The sequence below is a fragment of the Eremothecium cymbalariae genome, chromosome 4 (assembly GCF_000235365.1).
Source record: "Eremothecium cymbalariae DBVPG#7215 chromosome 4, complete sequence".
Taxonomy (NCBI): domain Eukaryota; kingdom Fungi; phylum Ascomycota; class Saccharomycetes; order Saccharomycetales; family Saccharomycetaceae; genus Eremothecium; species Eremothecium cymbalariae.
The window spans coordinates 420001-432644 of record NC_016452.1 but is presented as its reverse complement, the minus strand read 5'-3'; the positions used below and the strand labels follow the sequence as shown (position 1 = coordinate 432644).

Genomic DNA, 12644 nt, shown 5'->3' with positions numbered 1-12644 from the left:
CGGTTCGAAGGCGACTGCAGCAGTACAATCGGTCCAAAGCCACCGCGAAGCGAGAAACTGCCGCCATTGACTGTAAAAAAGAAACGACGTAAACGTGTTGATCTTGTTGGGCATATCGTACAAAGAGATATTGTGCGCTTCACAGTTCCCAACAGGACTGTTGAAGGCATGTCATCGATAGTCAGTTTCCAACTACCAGTACGTGTTGTTGGATTGGCTGCTAATCCAGACAGTTGAGTGACAGATCTTATCGAATATCTACTAGTCTAGCCAAAGGAACACAAAAAGGGATAGGGGGGTGGGGGGGGGGGGGAAGGCTATCAGTGTTTCTGTTTTTGTCACATGGCGTGATAGGTTACGATGCTGGTATCAGAAATACGGGATAGATAATATTGTTCCCTTCCGTCCTGTATCTGTTTAACACAGCGTTTATAGATTTGCGTCAATGCATGATATAGCAAACTGTCGCAAAGATTGGTATTATTATTTTACTTTCAGCTAAACAACAGAGAATACCTATCGGCATCGGAAGGTAATTTACGTAGTACGGGAAACCGTTGTATCACGTGAGATGCCTCTGAAAAACAGAAAAGATTTGGAAAACCGACTTTTTGGAGGGACTCGGGATCGGTCGACTTGTTCTATTCTTTTTGTTTTTTGTGTCACAAAAAACACCAGTTTAATTTGATTCCAATTTAGTCTATAGATAGGTATAGTTCACCTATTCTGGAGAGAAATATTCTGATTGCGTTTCTCAGTTCAGTAGGGCAAGGCTTATCTAATATTTGTAGCACGAGATTGTACACGGCAAGTGAATTTTTCTTGAAGTCATCGTCATCGAACTCATAGTAGCCTAGTAAGATCTCTACGATGACAGGACGCCAAGTGGAGATGGTACGCTCCATGGTTCCTTCATCAAGAGCAATGTATCTGGAGATGATCTGGGTACAATTAGAGAGGAGACGTTTCAGGAGATTTTCTTTCGTTTCAGTAGATGCGGACTCATCGTTTAAGTAAAGTTTGAAGAGGATGTCTATTAGGACAGCTGCGGAGCTGGTTTCCTGTTTCATTAGATTTGGGATTTTATCGACGATACGGGAATTGACGAGTCTATTTCTGAGGTCGAAATCATCGTTAAAATCTCTGGCGAATTCGTAAGAAGTTTCAAGTAGATTAGTTAGTTGTATTGCTTGAGGGAGAGGGATGGAGTTTATAAATTTTTCATCTGAAAAGAGCTCGCTTAATGATTCGATCATGAGTAATTGGAGAACGCATTTAACGACAATTGCATTTTTAACGCTGATACGGTGGCGAATGTCTTCACTGCTTTTGGTGCGGACAAGACGTTTTACGGATTTTTCGACGTCTGTAGTATCATTGCCAACATCGACACTGTTTTCTTCCCTCTGCGCTCTTTCGACTTCTTTGTCTATATCTGGAGATACCGTAGTGTCTGGACCGTCAGTGGACGCTTGTCTACCACGCTTTAATGGGTCGTAATCAAATAACTCTGTTGCTGTTGTTAATTCGAAAAGTTTTGAAAATGAACCAGTTATTTTCTCCCAATGATTTTCCTTGAACTTGGTCATGTTTTGAAGTATCAGTTGTTGTAAACATGATCTTCCGATTCTGGCAATAGTGTCATTCTCCTGGCAAATACAAGAAACAAGTAAGTCTAAAAACCCACCTACCATTTGATTCAAGGACTCAAAGTAGTGCGTGAATAAAGCGACCATATTCCTCAAGGCTTGAATCAATGTAGTGGATAACCATACGCTTAAGTCGTCATGGCTATTGAATTGATTAACTTCCCAGTGTCTTGACAATACGCCAAAAATAGGGAACAATAGTCTATTGCAAATCTGCATCCAGAACGCTTCACCGAAGTCGCCACCATACTCTACCAAAGCGTCAAACATAAAGTTCAATGCACGGGATCTTACTTCAAGATCTTCTGCAGTCATAATAGTGTCGTTGAACGAGTATAACACTGGAAACCAAATATCTTCAAACATGTCCTTAGTGTGCAATAAGTGAGCAGAATTCTTTTTGAAGCAGATAACTGCCACCTGCTGGTAGACTTTCTTCATAGATTTTAATGCGTGAAGAGATAGCTTTTGGAACTTTTTGTTTTTGGTGATTTCACGTAAGACTCCAACCAATTCAGCAAACGCATCTTCCTGTACAAATACACTCTCAAAATGGTCCTTCATGATATCTACAGTAACCAACTGATAAGTCTTCATTACAACACTCTCCTTCGATGATTTCGCACAGTACTGTAACGATTCCAGTATTGGTTTCCAGCCAGACCTAATTTTATCACATTTTGTCAAAATGAAAATGTGGAAGCACTCCATACACATTTCTTGAACATCGGTATTTGTTGTATTTGCAACGATATGCTGGAATGGCTTTAGAAAATCATGTTGAAACTCGAAACCAGGCAACTCTTCTATGTCCAAGAACCGTATGGATAGTTGACGCAACGAATCAATTGCAAAAAATACGACTGCTAAGTTAGAATTTGTAGCCGTCCAATTAAACGCTTCGCCCATAACAGCCCAAAGTGGTGACCATTCTAGCCTAATACGGTCCATGTTATAGTAACAAACATCAACCATCTTCTGTAAAGAAAACATCCTGGGCGTAGCTGCATCTTGAGAAGATTCGATTTCCTCTCTAGATACCTGGATCAACGCCTTAATGAAATCTAGTATTCCTTGTGCTGATAATTTTGCACTATTTGTAAATATTCGATCAATTAGGACAACTAATTTACTAGAAGAAATATATTTGTATATTTCAGGAGATAGAGTCTGATTATGATGCTTTTCTTGAGCGATTTCGATTGGGGTAGACTTCTTGGTCCATCTTTCAAAAAATGACATGGAAGTAGATCTAGTGGAATCAAAAGAACTTCTGTGATTGGCTAACCTTGCTTGTGTGACGTCTGGAACAGATTCGCCGTCTACACCTTTTGAAATCAATTGCAATCTTTCAACTTGAGATGCAATTATCAAAACATCTTTCCATGACTCCCTAAAAAAGTTACCTTCCGAAATCGCGACTTCCAACAAAACAATGATAGCATTAACATTCTTTGGTTGAAGTTCTTGAACATTTTGTAAATTTGCAAATTGAATCAAGGCTCCTATAAATGATGTTCTTGCATAATCAATACCAAAGCTAGCAGCAATTTTTATAGAGATTTTTAAACCCTCTAGACAAATGTTGGTAGTTTCTAAATCATTATAATCCCTGAATGGTGGAGTTAGTGCAGCCAAAAAGGACATCCACAGTGTTTCAAATATTGACCTCACATGTTCAAAATGGGAAGCAGCATAATAGACTTTGTGATCGGGTTTGCTTTTATCCCAATTTTTGAATACAAGTTCAGTCTTCGATGAAATTTCTTTGGAAACTTGCATATATGCCTCGCGCTCTAAATCCTTTCCACTGAAGAAGGCAAATGCAGACTGTTGCTGCACAGGATTTATATCCCCAGCTAGCATAGCCTGATGCTGTTCTGATTGTAACTTGATCTCATTTGCAGCAATTTCATTAAACACCTCGATCATAAACTCTCTAGGTAAATCTTTTCCATTGTCTATTCCACGATTGTTATTGATGAATTCCTCTAAAGTCATCTTGTTCTTAATTCGAGTTGAATGCAGATCAGTGTTCAACATTATAATAGAATATGATAGAGTATAGGCAGTCAGAGATGTAAACTTACTGGGATTTTGATCAACATATCTTTCAGCAAATTTTAACATGAACCTATCAATTTTTTGACCTTCACCTGGTAGCCTAAACTTTTGTAAGAAGAGTCTTAAAGCATCTACCAACGTAAGACCATTAAAATCCAATGCATCGACAAATGCATGAAGAATTTCAATATTCTCATCTGATCCTTCACCCAAGTAATCACCAACAGCAGCAAGGTCCAAACCTGACGTATTTAGTAACCATTTTGAGATTACCTGTGGTGATTTATCTTTTATGAACCCCTTCTGAAGTAGTTCTTCCATACCTTTTTTGGGTTTAAAGTTAAACAGCAAAATACATCGCTGTAACTCTGTTTTCCTCAACTTTAAGTTCTCAAATTGAGTTGGATCATCAACTTCTTCACTTGCTTCAGACTGGTGAAGACTTTCGTCATCCCCATTGGCAATATTATTGGCACTATTATTATTGATGCAACTCAGCGAACTAAAAGTCGAAGACCGTTTGCCGTCGACAAAAGCTGAATCTACCGATACCCTATTGTTTGTTTTTAGTGTAGTAGCAGGCCCTAACGCCTTGTGAGCCCAAGAGCTCAAGGATCTAAGGACCGCCACCATACAATTTAAGGATGTCATCTTGAGTGCAAATTCAACTGGAAACAATAGTGGTTGGTTGGCCGGATAGGATGAAACGATGTTTGATATCGACAACAATGGTAGTTGAGACAAATTGTAGGTTGCCAAAGGCTTAGATAATTGCTCATCATAGTACGCCCTTTGGGATGGGGTTATATCAACCCTTGTAAGGGCTAACCGAGTTAGATAGTCCACAATACTTTCCATGACATTTGGCATATTACTTGCGCAGTCATAATTCAAATAAAACTCTATCAAAGTTCTTGGATCGTTGCATAAACGCTGGATTATGCTCAAGAAGTACCTTTTCTGATGTGAAGTGGAAGTTTTCAAATCCGAAATGGGGAAATAGATTTCCGTCAAAAATACAGGTATTTCTCTTCTAAATGCTGACCTCAAATTTGATATCAATAACCACATAATATCTAATGTAACCTCAAAGACTGGAGATATTGGAGATGCAGCATTTCTGGCCAATGCCAGACATAAATACTGTTTGATGCTATCCACAAAGGAAGTTTGAGATTTTCCCGATATTGTTATAGAATGTGACAAAAATACATCAATATGATCTCTGATAATAGAATGGATAATATGGAGAGATAAAAGTTTTGATCTCACCCCATATGATCTCATATCCATATTATCTCCTAATGGCTTGATAGACAATTTTGCCATCACTCTAAAAACCAAGAATGCATCCTTGACTATCAAACTTTGTTCACTAGCTGCAGAAGTCTCCTGGTCGGTGCTATTGTCATTATCATTATCATCAATCTGCATAACTTCTTCCTCGTTTAAAGTTTCAAAATTTTGTAATGTTAACGGTTGTTGGGTTTGCTCCAAAGTTGGTGTTGGGGCCTCAGATTGATCCTTTTTCAAGCTGTTTCGTGATGCAGAGCGTGGATTTGGTGATACAACTTTAATTCTATCAAATATGGTATTCACGATTTGGGTTAGGGTAGCTTGAGCAATGCCCTGATTCGATGAGCTCAAGGACAATATGAAAATGTTGTATATCTGCCTCACTGCCTTCAACAATGATGCGCCATGGCAGTTGCTAGCTGGATCATCAGTAAGAATACAACTGGCCAATGCACGAACCACCTGCAGCTCAACCTTGCTATCCGTCGCCTCTCCATCAAAACAGTCGACAATGGTATCCATAGCAGCATCGACTAACTTCATCCTTGGAGGTGGTGTAATGCCATTATTATTTGTAACGTTAGTTTGATCATTAGATGCTGTGGAGTCTGGAGGGTTAACAAGCACAGTCTCATCAAGTGCTTTAAATGAAAACAACTTCGACAAACAATCCAAAGCACTGATTTGGATCTCTGGAACCTTTGTCCTACAACATGCACGTAACGCTTCGAATACAACCAATGAATCTAAAAATTGTGGGTTACCATTAGACTGTACCAAAGTGTCCTCTAGTTTCTTAATCGTCTTTTCCACTAATTTGTCACAAGATGGATGTTTCTGCATCAACTTCATCTTGTGTAACCCCTCTAAAACAGCCTTTACATACTGAATCGTTGACTTAATATCCGAAGGGCCCAAAGACATAACAGAATAACTCCTATGGTGATTCTGATTTTTTGTTCCTTTACTGTTTATATGCAGTTCAGAAACTGCCACCTCCTCTGTAGCAGCCGGAAGACTCTCATCAGCCGGAGACACTTCAAACTCAAGCTGCTCCTCCTGCTTCTGCTCCTGCTCCTCCTTCTGCAAAACCGCCTCTGTAGTCTCCACATTCTCCTCTTCACTAACCTCCTTGCCATTACCATCCTCCTCACTAACCTGATTGGCACTCACTTCCTCCAAACTTACCTCCGATATTGCATCTTCCTTTACCCTTCCCAACATTACGTCCTTATTACCGACAGCTTCTGATGTTTTCCCGTGTTCCTCTAGTTTGACATGAGGTGATACCCCTTCAACATCTTTTAATTCCTCAACCATGTAATGTTCCCTTGCTAATATATACGATGCTGCTTCAATTGATCAAAACTCCCACTATAGAGCTTTGGTTTATGCTTATAAGCAACTTCTTCCGTGTTTGCTTACTCCTGATCACATGCGTGGCAAACAATATGGAGAATTAGCTTAGTTCCTCTTTCCACTATACACTAGAAACCACTTCGACCTTGGACGGTTCCGAGCTCCGCCTGCCGTTCACTATGATCTCTACTGAATACGCGTTCACTCCAAACAGATCTGGGCAGGGTAACCGCTGCCTGTTACAGGGTATGTGGCTAAACAAATGGGATGAGATAATTGATGTTATTTATGGCAGGATACATGCTCCTCTAATCATGGTGCTATGGAAACCGCCACATGCGTGTGTCACGTGATATTGTATTAGCTAATCAGTAGGTGACCTTCCGGACAACGTTGTCTGCTGAGCTTGTCTGATTCTAAGACGTTCCAGATAGTTCTGGTATAGGGGAGAAGTAGGATAATGGGACGCCACCCTGGATTGCAAAGAGAATGGAAACCATAAATAGGGTGCTTAAAGTTGACGGGCGCGAAACGATTGTAAGATAGTATAGCTTTTCTCTTCCCTTTTGTGATCCGAGAATCATCGAAAGGGATTTTGTGCTGGGTTTTAAGAGAATTATAGCGATATGGTATTTTATCATCAACAACCTAACTTGTCATTGTATGATATCATAGAGGCTTTGTCCGGTCAAGCGGGTATCAGACAGCAGCAGCCCCAGCAGCAGCAGCAGCAGTCTGAGGGCAGAACTAGCGGATATGACGATTATGGTCAAAGTAGACTACAATCGATTCCCGGGTATCCGTTTGTTTCGCCGACTCCAAGTTACTCTGGGTATTACTACACAATGCCCAGTCGAGGCAGTTATTATGAGCCCACGTATTTTGTTAATGAACAAAGTATTCCTAGTAGAGGGTATGCTCGGCAAAGTCAAGCATCGCATTCTACTCCTCATGGGCCAGCCATGGCTAGAGACCCGATATATGGGTTATTGAATCTATTGCAGGGTGCGGCGTCCTCGTTTCATGATTCTGGGAGCGATAGTGGCAGAGATGAGGAGGATGATGGCGACAGGGTAGCAGATACGAACTATGGCAAGGAAGGTTTAGGATCATCTAATAAAACGCCGAATGTTGTGGAGGATGTTCAGGAGGGCGAAGGGGAGGATGGAACACCTGAAAAAGCCAAATTTCAGGCCAACGATGCAGTTGCCTCCCAGAAGTTCAATGCGGAGTCTGAACGTGTGGGTAATCCATTTTTAAAACGTAAATCCTCTACCTCGTTTGTTTATCCCAATGTTCCATCTCCAATTCCAGACCCATTACAAGTTTCCAAGCCAGAGATTAGGTTGGACTTGCCTTTTTCGCCGCAAGTGAATGTATATGATGCAGAAAAGGAATATATCGTTGTATTAGCGTTGCCTGGTGCAAACTCAAAATCCTTCAGCATTGACTACCATCCTTCTTCCCATGAGTTGTTAATCAAAGGCAATGTGGAAAATAACCTAGATGTCGATTCAAAACTACTCAAAATTTCAGAATTGAAGTATGGAGCCTTTGAACGTTCTGTGAAGTTCCCAGCGTTGCCCAAAATTACGGACGAGGAAATCAAGGCTACGTATAGCAATGGGTTGCTACAAATCAAGGTCCCCAAAATCTTGAATGATTCTAGCAAGCCAAAGCCTAAGAGAAGAATTATAATAGAGGATGTTCCTGATGAAGAGTTGGAATTCGAAAAGAATCCAAATCCCGTTTCAGCACCGAATGTTGAATAAGCTAGTTATTAATTATGTCTGTATATATAATAAATAATTTATTATACTCGTTTGTGTACAATGTCTAACGTTACGTGTTTGATGATAAATCTCATGTGACCTTTTTGTCCAAGTTTAAATTTTGAAGCGAAAATTTTGTTGAAGGGAACTTAAGCAAGTTCACGCACTACATATCTCCATCAAATTTTGGATACCTTCCTTTGTTCGCGTAAACTAGAAGCCATTTCTGGTCGTTAAGAATCCGTCATTTGTTTTTAGCTGTCAATAATGTCTGATAAAGCTCAAGATGATGCTGGCGAGCAGCAGCCAAACCAAAATCCATATTTAAAGGATAACGGGCAAGGTGGTTATCAAGCTTATCAATCTTACGGTGGCTATCAAGGTTACAATCCACAGCAAGGTGGTTACCAAGGCTATCAGCCACAGATGCAACAGCAGGGTGGTTACCAAGGTTATCAACAACAGATGCAACAGCAAGTCGGGTACCATGGCTACCAAGAATATAACGCGCAACAAGGGGGATACCAAGCATACCAACAATATGCACCACACCAAGGTAACTACCAAGGTTATACCGCATACACGAATCAACAGGGTGGTCGCTTTAACAAGTCCAGCTATAACCAATACCAGCAGCAGCAGCAGCAGCAGCAAACTCAAGGTGTCTCTTTGAACAACTTTGAGAAGGGTACTGCAGCTCCTGCACCAAAACCAAAAAAACCTTGAAATTGGCGTCGAGCTCTGGAATAAAGTTCGTTAGTGCCAAGAAGCCTGTAGAAAAGAAGGAAGAAGCAAAGGTTGCGAACGAGAAGAAGGAGGACTCATCTGTTTCCGAATCATCTCAACCAAGTGAAAAACAACAAGAATTGCCTAAGATTGATGGATTGAAAATATCTGAGGAAAAGGAAAAGACTACTGGTTCGTCTGAAAAGAAGGAGTCTTCTACTGCAAAGTCATTTAATGCTGTCTCAACCTCAGATGCATTGATTAAGGAACAAGAAGATGAAGTTGATGAGGAGGTTGTTAAGGATATGTTTGGAGGAAAAGATCATGTTTCCATTATTTTCATGGGACACGTCGATGCAGGTAAGTCCACTATGGGTGGTAATATCTTATATTTGACAGGTGCCGTTGACAAGAGAACAGTGGAAAAATACGAGAAAGATGCAAAGGATGCTGGGAGACAAGGTTGGTATCTATCATGGATCATGGATACCAACAAGGAAGAGAGAAATGACGGTAAAACCATTGAAGTTGGTAGATCCTACTTTGAAACAGAAAAGAGACGTTATACTATTTTAGATGCACCAGGGCATAAAATGTATGTATCGGAGATGATTGGTGGTGCATCTCAAGCAGATGTAGGAATTTTGGTCATTTCTGCTAGGAAAGGTGAATATGAGACTGGTTTTGAAAAAGGTGGACAAACTCGTGAGCATGCTTTGTTAGCCAAAACACAAGGTGTTAATAAAATGGTTGTTGTCGTCAACAAGATGGACGACCCAACGGTGAATTGGGACAATGATCGTTATAACCAATGTGTTAAAAACGTTTCGAACTTTTTAAAAGCTATCGGCTATAATGTAAAAGAAGATGTTATGTTCATGCCAGTTTCTGGTTTTACGGGCGCAGGTTTAAAGGAACGTGTATCAAAGACAGAGTGCCCATGGTACGATGGTCCATCCTTGTTAGAGTACTTAGATGCTATGAAGCACGTCGATCGTCTGATCAATGCTCCATTCATGCTTCCAATTGCTGCTAAGATGAAAGACATGGGTACAATCGTTGAAGGAAAAATTGAATCAGGTCATATTAAAAAGGGGAACCAAACTTTATTAATGCCTAATAAAATACCAGTTGAAATCTTAGGTATTCAGAATGAGACAGAGCAAGAAGTTGAAATGGCCATTTGCGGAGAACAAGTTAGATTGAGAATAAAAGGTGTTGAAGAGGAGGATATCTCACCAGGATTCGTTTTGACTTCGCCAAAGAATCCTGTAAAAAATGTCACTAGGTTTGTTGCCCAAATCGCCATTGTTGAACTAAAATCGATTATGTCTGCGGGTTTTTCTTGTGTTATGCACGTTCACACTGCTATTGAGGAGGTTTCTGTAACCAGGCTACTCCACAAGTTGGAAAAAGGCACGAATAGAAAGTCTAGAAAGCCACCAGCTTTTGCCAAGAAAGGCATGAAGATCATAGCAGTTTTAGAAACTGAAGAACCAGTCTGTATTGAAACCTATGAAGACTACCCTCATTTGGGCAGATTCACCTTAAGAGATCAAGGTACTACAATTGCAATTGGTAAAATTGTTAAGATTCTGGATTAATCTAGGAATATCCAAAATTAAAGGCATTATTGTACATATACATCGTTATAGTTTTGTTATCTATTGACAACCTATTTTATGTTATCGTTACTCTTATTCAAACTTGCTTCACTTGTAAATATGACAGAGGTTGTCAAATATGCTTAACATGTTTTCTACACCCTCTATTACGTTCTCGTCATACCCCTGTCCTTTCACCAATTTAGAGTGGGCGAAATCTATCAAAGACATGGAACTAAGTGGAGCTACATGCTTCTCATCCTCATTACTATCACTACCATCGTCGCTATCATCACTATCGGAATCAATAAAATTATGCCTGAATAAAGTGTCTTTATCGTTCAACTGGTCCCAACGATCTGGATCACCTTCATAAATAAATAGTAGACTGCTTGAGAACATGCGAACCTCTTCGTCAAGTAGAGTATTGTAGAAAAACTGTAATCTGTCGTAAAAAAGGTGAACTAGCTGTGCACGTCTATCTTTGGAAAGCTTTGTGTGACTAAAGTATAATTTAAACGTATCAATCATGTCTTCTGATGTCCTCGAACGACCATAAAACTTATTAACATAAACATAATCATCCTTCTCACATTCATAGTGCTTTCTGTCTAAACCTGTAATAAGGTCATTTTTTTGTATTTTCATGCCACAGATTCTTAGACCCATTGACCCTGAAGTAGTACTGTCACTGACTAACTTCAACCTGTTTTTCTTTTCCTCCGATGCATCATCATCATACAACCGCTTGCCCAACTTTATGTCTAGAATATTCGGCTTATTAAACCCATATATAAGGTTCTCTAACACCACGTATTCCTGCTCCCCACCTATTGATAGCGATTTCAGGTGTGCAACCAATGGGCCACTGTAAACATCTTCATCTTTCAATATCGTAATGTCCTTCTGGTTAGGTAAAGATACTACTCCCTGAGTCAACGTTCCAACAAAGGTTGGCATCCAACATTCCAAGGGATACTCTATATCCACATTGTCCTTTCTAGACTGTATATCTGTGTAAAATGCCACCTCCTTAGGGATTGTCAGCTTGAACAGCAACTTCTCCTCGGTATCAGTAAATGAACCATCATGACCAGCAGCTTGATGCTTTAACTTTTTGTGTTCCATTGCTGCCTTTGTACAAAGTGGAAGTAATGTAAACCTGTTTGTTAATTGGCATCTGCCAATTTCACTTATATCTCCGCAGAATCGAACCGTACAGAAATACAATCGGCTCCACTTCCGTAAATCAAGATCAGGCTTCCTTTGTGATGAAACCAAATAAGAATGCATATTAAAATAAAAACTCTATGTATGTATGTATTATATGTATTCCCGTATTCCCGATACAAATTATGAATTGGTATCGATATACCAATACGGATCAGATTTACAAATTATGCCCATCTGCCTAGCAAGGACATGGATCCTGCACCAAAACACATGATGATAAAGCCATACATCATTTTAGTATAACCATTCTCACCCTTAAATGAATTTGAGAACAGGAACTCATGGGCCATCAACTCGATTAGACCTGTATAAATTAACACACCAGCTGAAATGGCGTCAAAAATTCCGTTCACTATCAATGACTGTCTTGATTCAGGTGCAAAAGAATGCTTAATACCAAGTCCTACAGCAATTGCTAATGGTGTGGCTAATGAGTAGCCGAAAGCTAGTAACCAAGGGGTAAGTGACTTACCTGAACCCCAACTCGCTTCGGCAATACGAGTTCCCAAACCGAGTCCCTCAAACATCTGATGGAAAATCAAAACAACAAATAAAGTGACAAATTCTTCACTTGAAGAAACAGCTAACGCCAAACCAATTAGGATGGAGTGGAACACAACACCAAACTCTAAAATGAACAGCGAAATAAGCTGATTTGAGTACTGTTCCTTATTAGGATTAGTTGCCAATCCGTTCGCTTGTTCTATATCCTGATGGTATTCATCATGACTAAAGTGTTTATTACCCGGTGGCCCCAACACACTCGTGGGAGCATCCGCTGCTTTGGAATCCAGTTGTGAATCCTCATCTTTTAGGCTCTTACCAGAAACATTTCCATTCTCTGCCAACCGATTTGACTTATGAACAAAATGATGAGTATTAATTTCAACGAAAAAAAGACTGAACAAAGCCATCATGCAAATAGCAAAGGCCCATGGGTA

The 12644-nt window shown here is 40.0% G+C and overlaps 4 protein-coding genes and 1 further gene across 4 annotated transcripts in view; 2 read left to right on the top strand and 3 right to left on the bottom strand.

Annotated features, from left to right (window-relative positions):
* Positions 1-695: 695 nt before the first annotated feature.
* SEC7 (Arf family guanine nucleotide exchange factor SEC7) lies at positions 696-6329 on the bottom strand (the record flags this gene model as incomplete). The annotated part of the gene is made up of 1 exon (XM_003646042.1): positions 696-6329. The coding sequence occupies one exon, from the start codon at positions 6327-6329 to the stop codon at positions 696-698; it is 5634 nt and encodes a 1877-aa protein (XP_003646090.1).
* Positions 6330-6994: 665 nt separating this feature from the next.
* HSP42 (heat shock protein HSP42) lies at positions 6995-8140 on the top strand (the record flags this gene model as incomplete). Its single annotated transcript, XM_003646041.1, has 1 exon — positions 6995-8140. The coding sequence occupies one exon, from the start codon at positions 6995-6997 to the stop codon at positions 8138-8140; it is 1146 nt and encodes a 381-aa protein (XP_003646089.1).
* A 267-nt stretch (positions 8141-8407) lies between these two features.
* Positions 8408-10470, top strand: Ecym_4204 (the record flags this gene model as incomplete).
* A 108-nt stretch (positions 10471-10578) lies between these two features.
* On the bottom strand, positions 10579-11763 carry ARG82 (inositol polyphosphate multikinase; the record flags this gene model as incomplete). The annotated part of the gene is made up of 1 exon (XM_003646040.1): positions 10579-11763. The coding sequence occupies one exon, from the start codon at positions 11761-11763 to the stop codon at positions 10579-10581; it is 1185 nt and encodes a 394-aa protein (XP_003646088.1).
* A 104-nt stretch (positions 11764-11867) lies between these two features.
* Positions 11868-12644, bottom strand: part of ZRT2 (low-affinity Zn(2+) transporter ZRT2) — a gene marked incomplete at both ends in the record, with an annotated part of 1128 nt that continues 351 nt past the window's right edge. The window contains one exon of the mRNA XM_003646039.1: positions 11868-12644. This exon is cut by the window's right edge and continues 351 nt beyond it. Within this exon, the coding sequence (XP_003646087.1) occupies positions 11868-12644 (777 nt within the window).